General features: G+C 43.5%; 1 protein-coding gene across 1 annotated transcript in view; it reads left to right on the top strand.

Moving 5' to 3' along the window:
* The window catches only part of pot1 (protection of telomeres 1 homolog), a 213,094-nt gene that overhangs the window by 179,467 nt on the left and 11,172 nt on the right, over positions 1–22,455 (top strand). The window contains exons 11-13 of the mRNA XM_037683052.1: positions 12,895–12,930; positions 13,471–13,627; positions 22,170–22,378. Coding sequence (XP_037538980.1) covers positions 12,895–12,930; positions 13,471–13,627; positions 22,170–22,378 — 402 coding nt within the window. The remainder of the gene's footprint in view (positions 1–12,894; positions 12,931–13,470; positions 13,628–22,169; positions 22,379–22,455) is intronic.

Here is a 22,455-nt window from a genome sequence, read left to right as displayed (position 1 = left end):
AATGTTTGATGTTAAACTTTGATTCTGAAAATAAATGACCGCATTCATTTTGATGGGTCAAAGGTAAATAACGTCTCTCGTTACATTTCTGTTAAATTCAATGCACGACATTTACACAGTCAGAAAAATGAAGAACTCGTGAAAAATGTATGAATATATCCATATATGACATACTACACATACCATTATGCAAGGCTGTCGAGGATGCGATTCCTCTGGTCGAGTGTGCCCTGAGGTTGTCAGGAGACTCTAAACCTTATGCTCTGTAAGATTCAGAAATGGCCTCACACAGCCAGTGTGACAGGCGCTGGGTGGATAACGGGCGACCTGCAGAGGCGTCTCTATAATGCACAAACAAATGTCAAGTCTGACGCAGTGTGGCTGTGCGTGCTACGTAACATGCTAACGCACGTACAGGGCAAATATGTAAAGATGCTTCTTCTGATTTGTGGGGAGGAGGGAAAAAACACTCCAATGTTATCATTCTCGATTTAAATGAGCTTGTGATGTTTTTAGGCATAAACGCTGGGTTAGGTCTCAGATCAGCTGAACTGCCATCAGCCTGAATCCTGAGGCATGACAGAGCAACAGAGAGGGCAGATAAATCACTCACCCTCTTTGCAGATGTCAAAACCAACAGCAGGGCTGTTTTAAATGACAATAATTTAATCGAAACCTGACCTAACGGCTCAAAAGGAGCTTTGATCAGGGCCTGCAGAACCATCGTTAAGTTCCACTGAGGAGTTAATGGGTGTGACACAGGTCTGTGCCTTTGTAGACCTTTTAAAAAACGCTTCATCAGCGAGTGATTAAAAACTGTTCAGTCACCGAAGCCTCGTGACAGGAAGAAATGGCTGCAGCATACGTTTTAATTGTGCTGAACGCCAGATTTGTGTCCATCAGCTGCTGCAGAAAGGACAGCACGCCACCTAGTGGACCTTGAAAGGAGAAGCGCAGGAACTTTCTGTGTTTTGGAATGATTGGAATGTTGCAAATGGATAAATACAAGATGGGTCTCATCCCTCCGGTCCGTTTCGGAACCAGGAAGTAACGCGAGTAAAACCCTGTGTTTTTCTTTCCGTCGGGAACCTTGGAAATTACATTTTTTTACCAGTAGTTCCTGAACTTCTGCGTGGGGGGACGAGATCTGTTCTGGAGATGACAGAACCGTCTCTATTATCCCTCTGAACAGAGGGGGTTGAGCTGTGAACTGTAGCGCGTAACCTTTGCTGATAAGACGGTCCAGCTGTTCATGGAGCATGCTCGCTGCCACTCTGTGTAATGCTCTGGGAGCGGGCACTCATCTTTGTGATGCGTCATGACTTTTACAGACATCAGCCAAGTCAAAAACCTCTGTGCCGCGCTCAGGCTGCGAGCTCACATCAGAAATTATGTGAGCTGACGTTCGCTGAGGGGAGGCGTGCGCGCCCTCAGCAATGTGACGTCGCTTGGGTGGGGGCTGTCGCCGCCACAGGGGACACGCATTTGTCTCTGCTGCGGTCAGAAGGGGTAGGACACACCCTGGGCTGAGAGCGAGATTTTCTCCTGGGCTCGGTCTGCCGAAAATGTTCATTTTTTGCTGCTGTGTCCAGTGGTCATTGTGTGTGTTTTCTCGAGCTGCAGTGATTTTTAAAAACCTGTTTTGAGGTCACCGGCTCATTTTGTGTGGAGGATGTGTGAAGAGAAGCCACTGTGAGATCATTCGAGCTGACAGTCAAGCTGAAATCAGACACTTTATTCTTTGAATGATGTTTTCGTTTTATTGCGAAACTCGTGTCATTATTGCATACACACACATCCTCTGCAAGGAGTCATTTCTTAAATCTTCTCCCCCGTGAGCCCTACGGCTGGTAGTTCCAGGGCGGCGCCTGTTGGCGATCTCTGGGTAAACGCTGAGCCGCTGGTTGCCGGGCTGAGAAGGACTGTTCTCTGGCGGGAGGGGCTGGCGGCGGAGCGGGGCGGGATCACGCTGCTGCAGCTGTGGAATGTCTCTGTTACTGCCTCTGGCTGCGACGATCCTTCCAGCGGGCGGGTGGGGGGTGGGGGCGCGAAAGGAGGAGTGCGGCTTCATCAGGTGGCGCACAGTCTCCGACACCTCTTCCGACTTCTTCGATTTTTCCAGCATGGCCTTGAAATTGGCTTCGAACAGCACGTCTGTCGTGATGGGGCCCTCCAGCAGGTCCGTCTGCAGTTTCTTCGGCAGGGAGGGGGAGTGACGAAGCCAGGTGGACCTCTGGATCATTGTCATCCAGGCGGCGATGCGAGACAGGCAGACAGCAGAGGAGGTGCACAGGTTGAGGATGACGTCAGATACCTTGCAGATTGGTCTGTTTCCTCCAACCTCTTTGAAATGCTGTAGGCCAGCAGAGCGCCATTGTTGTTCGCTGCGGCCGCCTGGAACACACACTGGTGAGCTCGGTTGGAGAGTGACGTCACCGTCTGGTCGTGCTTCCCTGGAGGAACTGGACGCTGGTCCAACCTGGACACTTTTGCTCCGAGAGTTTCTGCCAGGCTTGGCTCTAGGGGGGGTACCGAGGGAAAATTCCGCTCAGTAAACCCCTCCACTCTGGTGAAAGGTGCGAAGGTGGAGACGGGCGCTCTCAATCTACCAGGTCCAGCTGCAGCCTCGTTCCAGTAGGACGTCACTGCTGGGAAATGAGGCCAGATGAGGTCAGGGCGGCGAGCCGGGGTGGATCCAAACCTTCCCACTAGATCATCCGATCTGGGCAGGGGGAGGAGAGGGACGGAAAGTCCCTTCGTGTCAGCCGTCTCCTGGATTATGCCGGGCAGCTCCGAGAGGAGGGCACCGACGGCTGGGAGTAATGTGGTTGCTGAAGCGGAAAGGCCTGGGAGGGGTGAGCATCCACTCGGCCCCTCCCGTTCCAACACTATGCTCTCCGGGAGGGAATGAGCAGCGGGGCTGCTGCTGATGTTGCCTGTCCCGGAGGAACCATTCGATTTGCTCTGAGACCCAACGTCAAAAAATCGATGGCGTCGTCCAGCGAACAGTCCCCCGCCACAAAGAGGCACTCCTCGATGTTAGCCTTAAACAAGGCTGCTCGCCTCTGCCTCTCTTCAGGGGGGAGGAGGTCACAGAGGCGGCAAGAGGAGGCAAGGTCGGCGTGGCAGGGACCTAGGCATCCTTTGCAGGTGTCGTGCTGGTCGAAGCTCAGCATACAGCCAGTCTTGCGGGACGGGAACAGGCGGATGGTCTTGGTGCTGGACATCGCGTTGTTGGAAGATCAGTGCTAGTTGCTTGCTGAAAAAAAAAGGGAAAAAATGGGAGGCGATTACCCGCTCTCAACGTAATTTATACGGACCGGGTGGGGCCCACACGACAGGTGGGTGTGTACTAAATATTTTAGTGCAACGTTTTGCGTGACGGGATAAAACCCACAAGCTACAGCCTTAAAGGGCCAATCCTATATGAAATAGAACAACTGGACTTAATTATACTTTATACTTTCTTGGGGTTTTTTTTCTTTAACTTTTTTGAATTTACCATGTCCTAGATGACTGAGAATCTTCACCAGCTATTAAGGACTCAATCGGCCCTACCGTAGCCTCCCCACTTTCATTCTGCTCATTGTTTGGAACTGTCAAAGCAGCTGCACTGCTCCGGCGAAATGCAGCTAATTTGACCATTAAAGTGCATTTATTAAACTAACGTTAGACTGAGAAACCCTTTGCTTTCATTTCTGGCAAACAAATAATAGTTTAGGTGCTTTTCTTGTTAATTTTCAGAGAAATGAGTAGCGTTCCTTCTTTTTTCCTCCTTGTCTGCGCGCTCCAGGGAGCACATCAGCAGCTAATTTGTTTTTGAAATACTGCTGATTTGACCATTAAAGTGCATTTATTAAGCAAATGTTAAATTGATACACTCATTTAATATAATTTCCAGAAAACAAATATTTGTTTTGAGGCGTTTATCTTGTTAAATTTTTTACAGCAACTCGTTGCGTGCACACGTTTACTTCCGCATATCAGGTTTTGAAATGCAGCTGATTTGACCCTCAGAGTGCATTTATTAAGTAAACATTAGATTGAGACATGCATTTACTATAATTTTGAGCAAACAAATAATTTTCTTAAAGTGTTAATCTTGTTAAATTCTTGTTAAAGTCCTTCTGTGTACGCTCCTGCGGCCGTCATTTGGCAGCCCATCAATTTTTGGCACAACACCGGCCCACATTTCCAGATTGTCAGCGGTGACGCAATAGTTGTGACGTATATGGCGAATAGGGCTGTATACCGAACCGAGGTTCTTTTATGGCACCAACCGAACTGCGTCGGTCAGTGTATGGATTGAAACGTCACTCTTCTTTCTGTGTCAAGTTTCGGTGATTGGCTGTAACGTGATACGTGGTTTCAGCACGCCGGCATGTAAATTGCAGACATATAGCAAATACATTACTTGTTTACAGCCAGAGCTGTATAGAGCTGCCTTACAGCTGTATGTCTATGGTACTGGTTACGCCCACAGACGGGGTTCACATGTGCAGCGCATGTGGTGTTGAACGGCTTCAGTTTACAAGCACAAAGTTGATCCGTGTTTTTCTGCAAGGAGAGAGGAGGACCGCAGCCTCCCCCTCCTCTCTCAGCGCTAAAGTCAGCCTGTGAGTGTTGAACGGCCTGATTCATCATCTCCACAGCTGGACTCCTCTTCATCAAAGAACTCTGAGGACGGAGCTGTGTCTGGGATTTCAGCTGGTAAGTTTACATTTGTTAATGTTACTGCAGCTTAACACGTACATCGCCGTGAGTTAAACTAGGAGCCATATTACACTAACTTTAAGATATTAGTGTGTAGCTTTATTTTATCTATGTAACTAGCTAAACTCAGAAGCTAACTAAAGATTGATATTAACAGATGAAGCTTAGCTTGTAAAAATGTGCTCATCCATCTGGTCAGCTGCTTAAACAGTTCACCTAATGTTCACCGTTAATGTTAATGTTCTCCTCACAGGAGCCACTGACCCTGATGTGAGGAGGACAGAGATGGACAAAAGAAAAATGAGATGGGGAACACAGGACAGTCACAAACTGTGTTGTTAAAAGTTTGCTGCCTTTTTCTACAGTGGAGGCTGCATGGTGGAGGTAAGTTAAGCTGTAAAAGATGTTGTTGACCAGTTAAACCTTTATCTCTCAGCCTAGATAATGGTTTTTGATCAGTAATAACACAACCATGTTATTGTTGATGTTTTGTGTTCTCATGCCAATTAGGGAGATGATCAGAGCCCTAAACCCAAGAGAACCACAGAGAAGATTCAGGAAGAGACACAGAGGTACAGAAGTCTGCATCAGCCCTAACCTCAGTGAATCCAGTGACCTGCTGGTGGAATGTGAGGGACATTATCCCAGTGCTATCAAACAGGCAACCAGGTGTGTGTGCAACAGTCATCATCCACACCCTCAGAGTGAACATTTTCTACTGCTGGAGACACCATCAGCCAGGAGCGGGCTTGTTTGTGTCCAAAGAAAACAGACATGTTGATGTTTCTGAAGACAAACTGTTAAGTGAAAAGGTCCTCAGTGTGTTGCAGTGAGCATTAGACACTGATGTGTCACTAGTTTGCAACTTCTTTTGACCTGGAAATTATTTGTTTATTTTTATGTATGAAAACTGCTTGGAATGGAAAAGTACCACCATTAAAAAAAAAAAAAACCCTCAAGATTTGTACTGTAATTGTAACGTAATTTTATTCTTGTTAGAATTAATATTAATTACAAAATTGGTACCAAAAAAAGAACCGTTCAGGAACCGACACCGAAGTGAAGGTACTGTCACCGGTACCAATTTTTAAAGAAAGATACCCAGCCCTAATGGCGAACCGACATATTTATGGATTTTTCCACTTTATTAGACATATTTGGACTGTTGTGACTTATAGGGTGGTGCAACAAGTACGCTGGAAAATACAGTAGTTTCTTATCAAACCTTGTTTCCTCAAACTGCCACAAACCACATGTGCTTTTTAACACACTAAAATCTCTTATGTCCCTGTGACAGTAACACTGCTATACCTTCATCCAACCTCTGTGAAGACTTCCTGTCATTTTTCAGAAACAAAATATCGGATCTTAGATTGCCTCCTCTGTCTAGTGTGGATCCAGTGTCTCCACCAGTTTGTCATACTGTTTTTGAATCTTTTGAACCCGTGTCTCTTAAAGTGCATTCACACCAGCCCTGTTTAGTCCGCTTTAAACAAACTCTAGCTCGTTTTACTAGGAAGTCTGTTTCGTTTGGGGAGGTGTGAACGCGCCATCGAACTCTGTCACGGAACAAAAAGGCGAACTCTGGCCCGGGCTAAAACCTATGTCTCGGTCCGGTAGAAGCGAACTCCAGCGCGGTTCGAGTACAGTGTGAATGTAAACAGACCGGGCCCCGCTCCACAAGCAAGAAGTGGAGTACAGCGCAGGGCAAACAAACATACATTTCTCTTACCTTATATGGAGCTGTCAGCTGCCTTGTGGGAAAAACAATTTTCTCCATGGTCTTCTGCCTCATTTTCTGCTCATGCTGAGTCCATTTTTGAAAAATGACAAAATATAACTCCTAAAACTGCTCAAACTTGATGCCAATCTGTTTTTATTTCCAGAAGAAGTGTCTTCAGAGGTTTTTGTGTTGTTTCTTTCAGGAGTTCTTGGTGCAGCACCACCACAGGTGAGTGGGGGAACAGGTTGGTTCAACATGTTGGCTCGACTGCACAGTGCAGTGTGAATGCAAATACACCAGCTCAAATGTAACAAAAGGTTGTGAATATTGGTCCCCAACCGAATCGAGTCTACCGGACTATCCGGTGTGAAAACAACCTTAGTGAACTGACTGAAATAGTTAAAAAGTTAATCTTCTTCATGCCCTCTGGACACCATTCCTAGTCGTCAGTTTACAGTCTTTGACTGTATTGGTCCATGTGTGGTCAAAATGGTAAATGCTTCTCTGATGACTGGATGTTTTCCTACTGATTTAAATAAAACATGCTGTTGTTCATCCACTCATCAAAAAGAGCAACCTTGATTCAAATGTGTTGTCTAACTTCAGACTTGTTTCAAAATTTCCATTTTTGTCTAAAGTTTTTGAAAAAGTTGCTTATGCCCAACTGCAGACTTACCTTGACCTAAATGACATTGGTGAAAATTTTCAGTCTGGTTTTAAAATACGGCACAGCACTGAAACTGCTCTTTTAAAAGTTTTAAAGGACCTTCTTTTAACTGTTGATGCAGGAAAATCAGCAGTTCTCTTATTTTTAGATTTGTCCACTGCCTTCGACACTGTGGACCACAGCATCCTTTTGACCCGTCTGGAGTCACTTGTTGGGATTCTTGGTACAGCTTTAAACTGGTTTTGATCCTCTCTCTCAAATAGGAGTTTTTCTGTAAATCTAGGTCAGAATTCTTCTTCTGTGTCTCCTCTGAAATATGGGGTGCCCCAGGGGTCGATATTAGCACCTGCTCTTTTTACCTTGTACTTGCTGCCTCTGGGTTTTATCTTTAAAAAGCACAAAGTCTCTTTTCATTGCTTTGCAGACAATATTCAGATATAACCTGTAACTACAAATGACAGACTGTTTGCTGTACATATGTTACAGGATTGTCTTAGGGACGTACAGGCGTGGTTGAAAGCAAATTTTCTGAACCTGAATATGAAAAAACAGATTCTGGTGTTCAGTCAATGTAATCCCCTGCTTAGGCATGACAGTGTGGTTGATCCTTTGTCCTCCTTCTGTCGTCCGTTTGTAGAAAATCTGGGTGTGATGGTTTATCCTCTGTTTAAATTTGATAAGCATATTAGTGCTGTAATCAAAGCCAGTTTCTTCCAGCTGAGGACCGTTGCAAAGATAAAACCTTATCTTCCTCAGCCTGATCTAGAGAGGTGTATCCAGCATTCATTACATCGTTATTGTATTTAGGGTTGGACCAGAGCTCCCTGCAGTAATTGCAGAGCGTCCAAAATGCTGCAGCCCGTCTGTTGATGAACACAAGGAGGCACAAATCTATTTTCCCCATTTTATAGAGCTGTACGATATCTCGATATTTTAAAAATATCAATATACTTTTTTTTCTGATATAAGTTGAGACTATCTCGATAAAAAATGGTATAGTTTTATACTTGGAAATCCTCCTGCCGTCTTCTTTCTCCAACTCGCCCCCCTCCTTCTCCCTCCTTGAACACAACCACATAGCCCTCAGCCGTGCTCCCCCTCCCCTTCCTGCTTCTCCAGGATGTGGGCGGACAGGAGGAGAGGAGACGTTTAGCAGACGTAAACACGAGCAGCTGGGTGTGTGTGAAGCTCCAGGTCCAACAGATCTGTCTCTTTCCTTGAAATAAACCACATTTCAGAACTCATTTAGCCGTGCTGTGCCTTTTAGAAGAACAGAGAGAGGTAATTAATTAATAAATCAGCATATTATCATATCGCTAAAGATACGGTCCTTACCGTCTTGTTCCACAGCTGAGACAGTACCGTGTCTTAGCTATATGATAAAGCTGCCAATTTATTAATGTCGCGCTACCTCTCTCTGTTCTTCGAAAAGGCACAGCACGGCTAATTGAGTTCTGAACCATGGTTTATTTCAAGGAAAGAGATAGATCTGTCTTTCTAAAAAAAAATTGGTATCTGTACTGGTGTTGGTATACTGGTGTTCACTTCGGTGTCAGTTCCTGGACGGTTCTTTTTTCGGTATCAATTTTGTAATTACTATTAATTCTAACAAGAATAAAATTGTTACACAGTACAGTACAAATTGTGAGTTTTATTTTTAAACTTTCGTATTTTTCTATTACAAGCAGTTTCCTTACATAAAAATAAATAAATAAATTCCAGTTCAAAAGAAAAGTTGCAAACAACAAGTGACATGTCAGTGTCTAATGCTCACTGCTACGCACTGAGGACCTTTTCACTGAACAGTTTGTCTTCAGAAACATCAACATGTCTGTTTTCTCTGGACACAAACCAGCTGCTCCTGGCTGATGATGTCTCCAGCAGTAGAACATGTTCACTCTGAGGCTGTAGATGATGATTGTTGCACACACAGATACCTGCCAGTTTGATAGCACTGACATGGTGTCCCTCACATTCCACCAGAGGGTCACTGGATTCACTGAGGTTAGGGTTGATGCAGACTTCTGCACCTCTGTGTGTCTGCCTGAATCTTCTCTGTGGTTCTCTGGGGTTTAGGGCTCTGATCATCTCCCTAATAGACATGAGAACAAAACATCAACAATAACATGGTTGTGTTGTTATTGCTCAAATAACATCTAGGCTGAGAGATTAAAAAAAAATCCTTTACAGCTTACCTTACCTCCACCATGCAGCCTCCATTGTAGAAAAAGGCAGCAAACTTTTAACAACAAAGTTTGTGATTGTCCTATGGCCCCCACCTCACTTTTCTTTTTTTGTCTCTGTCCTCACATCTGGGTCAGAGGCTCCTGTGAGGCGAACATTAACATAAACAGTGAACATCAGGTGAACTGTTTAAGAAGCTGATCCTATGGATGAGCACATTTTTACAAGCCAAGCTTCATCTGTTACTGTCAATCTTTAGTTAGCTTCTGAGTTTAGCTAGCTACTTAGATAAAATAAATTTACACGCTAATATCTTAAAGTTAGCGTTACATGGATTCTCGTTTAATTCACCACGACATATGTGTTAAGCTGCAGTAACGTTAAGAAACGTATACTCACCAGCTGAAACACACACACAGCTCCGTCCTCAGAGTTTTTTTATGAAGACGAGTCCGGCCGTGGAATGTTGATTGAGTCCGTTTAACACACACAGACTGACTAATGCTGAGAGGAGGAGGGGGGAGGCTGCTGTCCTTCTCTCTTCTTGCAGAGAAACACGGAACAACTGTCAGCTCGTGTGTTGTCGAAGCCGTTCGACAACACACGCTGCACACGTGAACTCCGTCTGTGGGCATCACCAGCACCATAGACATACATTATACATAGATTAGATATGGCAGCTCTATACAGCTCTGGGTGTAAACACGTAGTCTGTTTGTCATATGTCTGGTGTTTTACCTGCCTGCGTGCTAAAACCACGTGACACATTACAGCCAATACCGAAACTTGACACCAAAAAAAGAGTGACGTTTCAATCCATACACCGACCGGTGCAGATCGGTGGATGCCATTTAAGAACCTCGGTTCGGTACTCAGCCCTATTCATACACCGATGGGACACACATCAGATGCAATGAGGGATTCAGTGTCTCACTCAGGAACACTTAAGCATGTGACTGCTGGTGGAATTAAATCCCCAACTCTCACATTGGAGGACGACTGCTCTAGCCTCTCAACCACAGCTGCCCCCAGCTGAAGAAGATTATGATTTAATATATGTAATTAGATGTCTAAAAAATACACTATTTAATATATGTATATAGGTCTTTTTTAGGCATTTATTTTGTACAGTTACAGTTATTGTTAATAAATGTGGCTGTGTGACAACTGGGAAAAAACTTTGACTCTAATATATTTTGTTATTACTTTATGGAACAAAAAAAACTATATATATGTATGTATATCACAGTTTTTGTAAAAATATTGAGATATTTATTTTGGTCCATATCACCCAGCCCTACCATTTTACACCCCCTTCACTGGCTCCCTGTTGCTTTTCGGGTGAAATTTAAAGTTTTATTGATTGTTTTTAAGTGTTTAAACTCCATGGGCCCATCTTACCTAAGCGAACTGCTGCATCCCTACACTCCATTCAGAGCCCTGAGGTCAGCCGCGACTAGCTCTTGTTGGCTGTCCCTAAAGCGAGGTTGAAGACTAGAGTTGACAGAGCCTTCTCTGTGGCAGCACGCAGACTGTGGAACAGTCTCCCTCTGTCTGTGAAGCTCTCTCAGTCACTAGATCAGTTTAAGTCCAGACTGAAAACACATCTATTCTCCCTGGCCTTCAACCTCAAAATTAGTACCTGTTAGAGTCAAGTTTTGGGGAAATTGCAGCAAATATGAAATAGTTGGTCTTGGTTTTTATTAGTACTATTTTATTAATATTTTACTGCAAATTGTATAATACTTTTGGGTTTTTTTAGCTCAATTTTCTTTTATGATAGTTTTATCTACGATGTTGTAGTTCTTGTGTAGCACTTTGGTCATCTGTGATTGTTTTTAAATGTGCTATACCAATGCACTTTGAATTAAATTGAATGTACTGTACATCATGATGTAAAGGTTATTTCAGGAAGCCCTCCAATTGCATCATATCTTTATCTTTACTTTGTCATTCCCCCGTTCTCAAGAACACAGAGGTGACAGTGGAAATAAATGATTCCCTTTTAATAGAAATAAACTTACAGCAGAACCAGAACCAAGCTCAGAATTACAGTAGCTGCCATCTTCCTCGACTGGCTAGGATTAAAGAAGACAGGAAAGAGACAGAAATGAAAATAGAAGGATTTGCCCAAGTGCGGTTTCTATCGACCAGGTGGAGTTTCTTTAGGAAGATAAAGGGTAGTGACAGTAGTATATGCATGTCTAAACATGGAAAGTATAGACAGCAGCAAAGTGAGGAGATGTGGTCAGCTTGTCCTCCAGCAGTCTAAGTCTATAGCAGCAGAACTAAAGGATAGCTCAGTAAACCCATGGCACTACTACCTATAGAATTGATCAAAAACAAAAGTCTTAAAAGTAAAACAAATGTCAGCTTCACAAACAAAAAATGGAAGTTGGTTCCATAAGAGAGAAGTCTGAGAAATTTGCCTCCCATTCTACTTTTAGTAACTCTAGGAACCACAAGTAAACCTTGCATAAACAAAAAAAGATTTATTTTTCCCCATTAATAAAAATCTCAGTGGTGACACCTGATGATGGCTGTGGAACTCCTAGTAAAGAAGACATTTAGAATTCAACTAATTATCATTAAGAGTACAATCAATCTGTCTTTTAAATAATGTTAAATAAACATTATTTACTCAAACAATGTTTGCCATTCATTTTATTTTATTTGGTTTTTTTTTTATACACACTTTGAAGGAAGATGTGTTACGGTGTAGTCTCTGTCCGTCCGTAAACTTTCTTTTGTCCCATCCGTAACTTCGGATCCACTCGACATAATTGAATCAAACTTCATGGCACGGTGGATTGTGTTCACTGACAATGCTTTCTGGAAGTATTCCTGAGCCCATTCTGTTATTTCCTTGACAGTGGCATTCCTGTTTGAGGTGCAGTGACGTTTAAGGGCCCGGAGATCACGAGCATCCAGTAGAGTTTTACGGCCTTGACCCTTACGCACAGCGATTGTTCCAGATTCTCTGAATCTTTTGATGATGTTATGCACAGTTGATGATGATAGCTTAAAAGTCTTTGCTATTTTACGCTGGGTAACACCATTCTGGTATTGTTGCACTATCTTTCTGCGCAACAATGGTGGAATTGGTGATCCTCTTACCATCTTGGCTTCTGAGAGACACTGACTCTGAGAAAATCTTTTTTTACCCAATCATGTTGTCAATTGACCTAATTAGTGTTAATTGGTCTTCCAGCTGTTTGTTATATGCTCAATTTCCTTTTTCCAGCCACTTATTGCTACTTGTCCCAACTTTTTTGGGATTTGTTGACACTGAAATTTTGAATCAACATATTTTTCCTTTAAAATGTTACATTTACTCAGATTAAACTTTTGATCTGTTATCTATGTTATATTACGAATAAAATATTGACATTTGCCATCTCCACATCATTGCATTCAGTTTTTATTCACAATTTGTTTAGTGTCCCAACATTTTTGGAATCCGGTTTGTAGAAAGGCTGCTTGTCATTGCCATAGATTGCTTTATAATAGTTTGCTGATGACCATGTGATGGTTGTGGATCTCTTGCTTGTGCCTGTAGCATAATGGTATTGTTGTAATACTGTTTCTGCTCCCATCTTTGTTTCAGATGGAGATGCATTGGAGAGGAGCGGAGTGTGTACAGGTTTGAAAGCAACACTAATGACTCCCCTCAGTCTATGAAATGTCTGTTTACAGTGGTGCTTGAAAGTTTGTGAACCCTTTAGAATTTTCTATATTTATTCATAAATATGACGAAAAACATCAGATTTTCACACAAGTCCTAAAAGTAGATAAAGGAACCCAGTTAAACAAATGAGACAAAAATATTGTACTTAATCATTTATTTATTGTGGAAAATGATCCAATATTATATATTCGTGAGTGGTAAAAGTATGTGAACCTCTAGGATTGCCTTGGATTATTAGATTATTAAATTTAATGTTTCTTTAAAATGTGTCTAAAATGATGTTTTAGGCCATTTTCATGCAGAAATACAAACCTTTCTCAAGGATTCACAAACTTGAGCACCACTGTACTGTATGTGTGAAAGGACATTTTATTAACAAACTGGGCCGTGAATCATCTGGAGCCCAGTCATGTTTATGCTTCCTTACTATACAACGGTAGTCTTTACTTTGATTTTAGCGTTTATTAGTGTTCAACATTTTCTGAACTCTGTTAGAGAGAAGCTGCAGCCACCAGATGCAGCCGGTGATGCTGTCCCAGCTGAAGCAAAACCATCCAGATGGACCTCACCATGTCAGAGTCCAGCTCAGGTCGTACGAGCCCCGCAGGCACCACCAGGCTTTGAAACTCTTCTGTAGCAAGTGTTCATCAATGTAGGTTCACACACAGACACTTTATTGAAGATTAACGTCCAGGTTTTGTCTGCTTGACTCTTCTGGACTTTGTAAATCACATCAGTAGAAGCTAGACACAGCATGTTCATTAGGAGGAGAACAAATAGGATTTGTGTCTGGAGTATTTTCATCTCAAGTATAGTTCTGCGAAAACGTTAAGAACAATCAATATCTTACTTGTTACAGGTAGCTTTTTGAACAGCTGCAGTTTGACAAGTAGAGTTTAGGTTCAAAACTAATCTTTTCTTGTGAGCCGTATCTGACAGACCTATACACCACTATCAGTTGCACATTGTATGGTTATTCGCATAACATATCGCAAGACTCCATTCTCAGACCTCTTCTCTTTTTTTTATACCTGCTGCCACTAGGTGGTATTTTTTGTAAACACAACATCCCTTTTTTTTCCCCCCAACATCTCCATAGTCAAGTACTGGCAAAAAAAGTAGCTGTGATCAAAAGCTTCCTTGCTCTAAGACAGAAAGATGATTTGTTTCTGAAGAAGAACCCAAGCTTCACCCTTAATTTGGAGATTAGGTGTTTCACATGAAATTTAAAAGAAAGTTCCTCGTCAATAATTAAGCCCAGGTATTTATAACTGGAGACCCTCTCGAGAACTTTACCTTGAGCAATTTTTATTAGAGGGATATTCTCCAATGGGACAGACAAATAATTAAAAAAAAAGATTTTAGATTAAATGCACAACTTCCATCAAAGCTACAAAACGTAACTATTTCTTATCTCAGAACTCCAAAAATCTAAATGTCCCTAAAAGATTATGGGATACCATCAAATCTCACTCAGGCAGCTCCCAATCATCTGACCTCCCATCTCAACTTCTTGTTAACTCTGTTCCTGTGTCAAATAAGCACGAGATCCTGAACTGTTTCAACAAACATTTTGTCGCTTCTAGTTCTTAATTTGACACATTTACTTATGGTATATTAGCCACTCCCCCTAAAAGTCAAACTTCTACAAACCACACCTCTCCTTCAAGTCGATCTTCAGTAAATCACACCTTTTCTCTTTCCCCGTTCTCATTTAGTGAGGTTAATAAGTTGTTAAAAGGTCTAGACTCTAAAAAATCTGCAGGACCAGATAAAATTCCACCTTATTTCTTCAGGCTGGCTGCTCATAACGCAGTACTGGTGTCCCACATCTTAAACCTGTCCATTAGCCAAAACTCCATCCAGACACTTGGAAAACAGCCTTTGTTCTTCCTTTGCTGAAGGGAGGTGACCCCACCTCACTGAACTATCGACCAATCTCTAAACTCTGCATTTTAGCCAAGGTTCTAGAAAAATGATAAACTCTCAATCAAAAATTACCTGGACTCATTTCACATCTTACCTCTCCATCAATCTGGTTTCAGGAAATGACACAGCACGACGACTGCTTCACTGAAGGTTCTTAATGATGTTGTTGAAGCACTGGATGCTAAGGATTATTGTGCTGCACTTTTCTTAGACCTGTCTAAAGCTTTTGACACTGTGGATCGTAACATCTTGTGTCATAAGATCTCAGAAATCGGTTTCTCAAATCATACCATTGGTTGGTTCTCCATCTTTCAGATTGGAAGCAATGTGTTCAACATAATGGTATTTCCTCCAGTTATTTAAGTCAGCAATGGTCTACCACAAGGCTCAGTCATAGGACCCACCCTCTTTACAATCTTCATAGGTAATGTAGGTCAAAGCATACCTGATTCATCCTTACATTTCTGTGCTGATGACACAGTTGTTTATTGTTGAGCTAAAACAGTTGCTAAGGCTTTCCAGCTTTTGCAATCTGCATGTGACACCATCCAGTCAGATTTGTTCCACCTCAAACTTGTCTTAAATGCTGGTAAAACCAAAGGGGTGCTTTTTTTCAAACAGGAAGTCGGTCCCAGCAGTTCTTCCTCCGATTTTATCCTCAAATGTGTCCCTATTGAGTTTGTTGATTCCTATAAATATTTGTGTATCTTGGTCAACTCGCATCTCTCTTTTAAGCTTCACGTGGAAAACCTAGTAAAGAAACTGAAAGTTACACTGGGTTTCTTTTTCAGAAACAGATCCTGTCTAAATCTGAATGCTAGGAAAGACCTTGTATCTGTGACTTTCCTTCCCTCCATTGACTACGGTGACATTATCTATATGAACGCCCTTACAAGCACCCTGCAGATGTTGGATGCTGCAGATGTTGGATGCTGCAGATGTTGGATGCTGTCTATCATGGTGCACTAAGATTCATAACTGGCTGTAACTATCGTACCCACCATTGCACCCAGTATTCACTGGTTAACTGGTCACCATTAACTTCACACAGACTTTCTCACTGGTACATTTTCATCTTTAAATCACTTTTTGGTCTGCTGCCTTCATACATCTCCTACATGTCTCTGTGTGAGTGCAGCTACAGCGTGCGCTCTCAGGACATTATTACCTGCAGTGTTCCCTCAGTGAGGACTGAACTAGACAAAAAAGACCTTCTCCTACTCTGCTCCTGTTTCCTGGAATATCTTGCAAAAAGATCTGAAACTTTCGACCTTGACCTCTCTAAGTGGCTTCAAACATCTGTTAAGTTCTTGGCAAAAACCCATGCAGACATGTTCCTGTTTTTAGTTTTCTACACTGCCTTATAATCTAGCTGTTTTTTTCACTACTTTTCCTTTTGATTGTCCTTTTGGTTGTTATTTTGTTTTGATTTGCAAAAAAAAAAGAAATTTATGCCTCTTTTGTGACTGTCTATTGTTGTCATTGTTATTCACTGTTGTCATTACCCTTTGCTAAGAAATCAGGTCTCGTAAATGAGTCCCTGAGGCTTAATGGAATTAACCTGTCTAAATAAAGGTTGAATGAATGAAAAAGGTCACCCACCAAACCCCCTTTTCCATAGCTCCTTTGCAGCATGACTCAACTCAGTTCGGTATGTTTTTTTTTTGTTTGTTTGTTTTTTGAATGTCCAGAGGACCAGACTTAACTTTTTTTAGATTTTTCTACGTGGATTATTGAGCATGCCTCAGGGTATCTGTTCGGTATGCTTCCGAGCCGTTTTCCTCTAGCACTTTTTCGTGGAACTGACTCCTTTTTTGGTCCCTCCTTCGCAATGGGACCAAGCGAGCCGAGCCAGCACCAAAACGTGACGTCAGAACACTGTCGGTCACTGATTGATTAGGGGGTGGAGTCACTTGTCTTTCAGAAACTTTTTAAAACAGCCATCTGGCATTTGCATTTACTCGGAACTCGGAGAAATGGCTGGACCTATTTTTAAGATTTTAAAAAGTAATAATGACAACACCGTGGTCTCATGCTCAAGTCCAGGCATTTTTTGTGTTTGATGACCAACGACATAATTCAGATTGATCTAGATGGAGCTCCGCAAGTCCCCGACTCTTCCCGGTCCTCTCCACCAGAGCCCCCTCAGGCCATGCAGGGCGTCATCTCCTTGGCTTCGAGCTCCACCTGTCACTGCAGAAGATCTTCCATGCAGAAGACCTTCCAGTTCAGCGTGAAGAGGCCTAAGTCACACCAATGGTCAGTGGAGTCCTTGGCCAAAGAAATATGGGGGAAGGAGTCAGAAATAGTAAAGAATCTAACCTTAGCTGGATCCAACTTGACAGATAAAGCACACATAGTGTGTGTCCAGAACAAAAATTCAGAGGACAAATGATCATCAGGATTGCTGAGAAAGGGAGCACCGTAAAGATCATCTGCCTCTTACATGATGTGGGCGATACAGTGTAGGTGCAATGGCTTCATAACCACAGCAGAAGGAGAAACAAGAGTCTGCGCCTGCTGCACAAGATTGACAGCTTGATCCATCAGGATGCACCACTGGTACACAAACGGAAACTGTGAGTGTGTCAGTGTGGGGCAAGAAATTTCTGCAGGACTGCGGGAGATTTGCAACCCTGTGGGTGTGGACAAAAGGTTTAATCCAAATGACAGCATTAAATCCCTGGCTAATAAGTTGACAGGACAGTGTGGTGAAATGAGAAACTTATGCTCAACAGTCTTGGGCCCCATGCTATCATCACCAAGATCTGTGCAAGGCACAGGGTCAGAAAACCTCTCATGCACTGCCACACCAGAAGCACCGGTAGAAAACAAAAACTTTTCACTCATTTTCAAATGAGGGGCCTCTGAGGCCTTTATAACAGAGTATGTGGCACCAGAATCAATGAGAAAACTGAGTTTTTTGCTAGCAACCGAGAGAGTTAGCAGTGGATAAGATTTAAAAGCTTCAGATGTGTATTTTACATAGCTGTGTGTGTGTGTGTGTGTGTGTGTGTGTGTGTGTGTGTGTGTGTGTGTGTGTGTGTGTGTGTGTGTGTGTACTCATCTGAAGGGACGAGTCGGGTGGTTGGACGGCCGTCTGCTCCTCCCGTGTCACTCCAGCCTCCGCAGGTCAGGTCGAATGTAGAGGGCCATTGTAGACCGAATTATTTTGGGGAGGACCATTGGCTCTGGAACAGTTCCTCTGCCAGTGGTCAAGTGAACCACACAAGAAGCATTTGTTGTGACCTGGTCCTCTGTCACGTTGTGGTGGAAAACTCTGGCCACGAGCACCAGGTGGTTTGCGCCTGCCGTTGTAAGATGGTGGTTGTGGTGGTGGTTGTTGGTTCTGGTGTCGGTGGTCTCCCACACTCTGGTTTTGCATGGTCTGGACCAGTGCCAAGTGTGCTTTGTTTTTCAGTTCAGTTTTCAGCTTTTTGTCTGATGCTCTCTTTTCTTCCTGGAGTTTTTGAGCATGTTTGGCATGACGGCGTAGCTCATACAGGCATGCATCTTCTACACCCACACAGGAAGCAGGTCAACCCTGAAGGGATGGGTGAGAGTAACCCATTCCTAAAAGCTTGACAAAGGTGGGTTTCCCAGACTTCTCTTGTTTTACCCAGGTTCTGTGGTTCATCAATACCTGAGTTTTCTTTGAACTTTTCATGCAGTCGAGTTCAGTAGTCATCAACTGCTTCGTCAGGCCTTTGTTTACATGCTGAGATTTTGTCCATGTTTACTTGTCTGGAGAAGGTGGCCTTCAGGGTGTTGCACAGGGTAGTCAGTGCATGACGGTAGCAATCATTATCAGCATCGTCAAACCTTGGATTTTGACAGGCATGGTTACCTTCCAGGCTAGCCCTGATCTTGTAGAAATTTGTTGGCCCCAAATGTAGAGTGAGGAGGTGTTTGAGCTCTGGCCATGTCGGCATAACCTCACTGCAGAAGTCCGTGAGGGTGACAGCGAAGTCTTCCAGCTGGATGACAGACTTTTTTTTCGAGCGGACCGCTGCAGCGAGCTAACGGGGAAATCACGGGGAGGCGGAGTGTGTATTTACGTGAGTAAAAGTTGGTGCACGAACTGTACTGTTGTAAATAGCTCATGCTCGAAGGCTTTGGAGCAAATAACAGTGAAATGTCGGCCACATTATCTACCCCGAGAGTTCACAGTGACTTTCATCTCTGTCGTTTACATTCCTCCGGACGCTAATGCTAATGAATCACTGCAGGAGCTACATGATATCATCAGCTCGCTGCAGAGCAAACACCCCGAGGCTCTGTACGTGGTAGCCGGAGACTTTAACCACGTGAATCTAAAGGACTGTCTCCCAAGCTTTAATCAGCATGTGACGATTCCGACACGTGGAGACCGCACGCTGGACCGTGTTTACACGAACGTAAAAAATGCATACAAAGCCGAACCCCGCCCCCACCTAGGACTGTCAGACCACATCTCAATCTTCCTGGCTCCTGCTTACATGCCCCCGCTGAGACGCTCCAGACCGGTACAAAAGAAAGTTAAATGTTGGAGCCAGGACAGTGGACCCATACTGAGAGATTGTTTTGATCGAACAGACTGGCAGGTTTTCAGAGAAGCTGCTGAAAATGAAGGTTCGCTTGATCTTGACCAATACACATCCTCAGTTCTGGGTTACATTAGTACATGTACTGACACTGTCTCCACTATCAGAAATGTTAAAAGCTACCCAAACAGAAAACCTTGGCTGAATGCAGAGGTGCGTACCCTGCTGGAAGCCAGGAACACTGCCTTCAGGTCTGGAAACTCAGAGGAGCTGAGTAGGACAAGAAAAGAGCTGGTTGCTGGTATTAAGAGGGCCAAGGCCACATATGCAAAGAGGATCGAGGGTCAATTCATCTCACAAGACCCTCGGAGCATGTGGAGGGGCATTAAGTGCATAACAGATTATAAAGGAAGGAGTGAACAATGCCCCAAAGACCCATCTCTGCCTGATGCCCTCAACAAGTTCTATGCACGCTTTGAAGACCCGAACAGACCACCCAGCACCAGACTCACCTCGCCACCGGATGAAGAGCATCTCAGCGTGACCTCAGCAGAAGTAAGGAGTACCTTCAGGAGGATTAATCCGCACAAAGCAACTGGCCCAGACAACATCCCCGGAAAAGTGTTGAAGGAATGTGCTGATCAGCTCTGTGAGGTGCTGGCAGACATCTTTAACACCTCACTTACCCTGGAGACAGTTCCCACCTGCCTGAAGACTGCCACCATCATCCCAGTCCCAAAAAGCTCTACAGTGACTGGTCTGAATGACTATCGGCCAGTGGCCCTCACCCCGATAGTCGCTAAATGCTTTGAAAAACTGGTCATGACTCACATCAAAACAACCATCAACATCAACGAGGACCCTCATCAGTACGCATACCGTGAGAACCGATCAACAGAGGATGCAATCTCCTCTGTGGTCCACACTGCACTCAACCACCTGGAGCAGAAAAACTCTTACGTCCGTATGCTCTTTGTGGACTTCACATCCGCCTTCAACACCATGATCCCCCAAACCCTGATGGACAAACTATCCACACTAGGACTAAGCCCCTCCATCTGCAACTGGGTACTAGACTTTTTAACAAACAGACCACAGTTAGTGAGGATCCACAACCTCTCCTCCTCCACCATAACCCTCAGCACTGGCTTTCCTCAGGGATGTGTGTTGAGCCCCCTCCTGTTTACTCTGCTCACATATGATTGTGCAGCTACCCATCCAGGCTGTCACATTGTAAAGTTTGCAGATGATACAGCGGTGGTGGGATGCATCACAAACAATGATGAGTCCAGCTACAGGCAAGAGGTGGAACACCTGGAGAGCTGGTGCAGAGAGAATAACCTTCACATCAATGTGAAGAAGAGAAAGGAGATGATTGTGGACTTCAGAAGGAACAAAAACACCTACACCCCCCTGAACATAAGAGGATCTGTGGTGGAAGTGGTCTCCAGCTACAAGTACTTGGGTGTACACATGAATGACAACCTCAGCTGGAGCAACAACACCACCAGCCTGATCAAGAAAGCTCATCAGAGACTCTACTTCCTCAGACGGCTGAGGCGAGCTGGTCTGGGAAGCTCAGTCCTCACCTCCTTCTACAGGTGTGCAGTGGAGAGCATCCTGTGCTCGAGCATCAATGTGTGGCATGGAGGCTGCACAGCTGCAGAAAGAAAAGCTTTGCAGAGAGTGGTGAAGGCTGCACAGAAATCTGTCGGAATCAGCCTCCCCACCATCACAGACATCTACACCTCCAGATGCAGGAAGAGGGCCACCTGCGTCATGAAGGACCCCACTCACCCAGCACACACACTTTTTGCCCCACTCCCCTCAGGAAGGAGGTTAAGGAGCATTAAGTGTAGAACCACTAGACTGAGGAACAGCTTCTACCCTGAGGCTGGTAGACTCATGAATCTAACTAGAATAATCACTGTGAAAAACCATATCATGTTGCTGCTGATCTGTTTCAATGTTGATGTGTTCATGCGTGCACATCTGCTCACAGACTCATGTTCATGTTTGTGCTGATGTTCAATGTTTTTATGTTATGAGTGCTTAGTATATATTTAGTTGATGTTTTTCTTAGTTCATATCTTAGATGTTATTACTGTTTGGTTAGGGTTAGGGTTAGGGTTAGGGTTAGGGTTACTGTTTTTCTTGTACATTTTATTGTTGGATGTAACTGGGACCCTGTGTACATAATTTCGCTCCACCCCATGTGGTGCGAATGACAATAAAGAAACTCTGACTCTGACTCTGATCTCGTTCAGATGTGTGCCATGATTTTTAATATTTGTAGTTTCAGTACCTTAAATAAAAAAAAAAATACTGTTTTTAATTTGGATTTTAAGTTTTAACTAATTTGAGCTTTTTGAATGTTTGTTTTCTTGATTTTAGCTCTTAACTTTTTACTGCTGATCTGCAAATTGTAGCATTTAGCTGCAGATTTGCTCATTTTAACTATTAGCTGTAATGTTTAGCTTTGGTTTTGGTAATTTTAGCTTTTAGCTACTTTTCCCCTCAATGTTTTTAGTTATGGTTTGGATCACTTAAGCGGCTGTTCAGCATTTATTAACTTTTACAGTTCAGTTTCAGCTGCGTTCACCCTGTATTTTCACAGTTTAGTTTTTTAGATTTATTTTTATAAAATTTAAACAAACCATACAGACCTTCCTTTAAACATGTAAATATTCCTGAAAGTTCCTAAAATCAAATTTGTAACATGTTTTTGGTGCACTCTGTCAGTCAGGACGTTCCCGATGATGAGGTGGTGGCAGGTATTTTTTCTGAGGCCTCTCGGCACTCTGAATCCTGCAGTTCTCCACCGTGGCTCCAGTCAGGATATGTTTACCGCCCCGGAGGTTCCCTGGCATCCTTGGATCGAGCTCTGGGCGTTTACCTGTGCACCCAGCTAGTGGCTGATGAAACAGCCAACGACCTGATTTTCCTCCATGGTAAGGCTTCACTCTTTGTCATCACTGACGTGCTGTGATGTGTTGTCCAACAGAAGGTGACCCTTGTTTATTTTTCA

This window comes from Nematolebias whitei, chromosome 10 (assembly GCF_014905685.2).
Source record: "Nematolebias whitei isolate Nwh7 chromosome 10, NemWhi1, whole genome shotgun sequence".
Lineage (NCBI taxonomy): Eukaryota > Metazoa > Chordata > Actinopteri > Cyprinodontiformes > Rivulidae > Nematolebias > Nematolebias whitei.
This window is presented reverse-complemented; position numbering and strand designations above follow the sequence as displayed.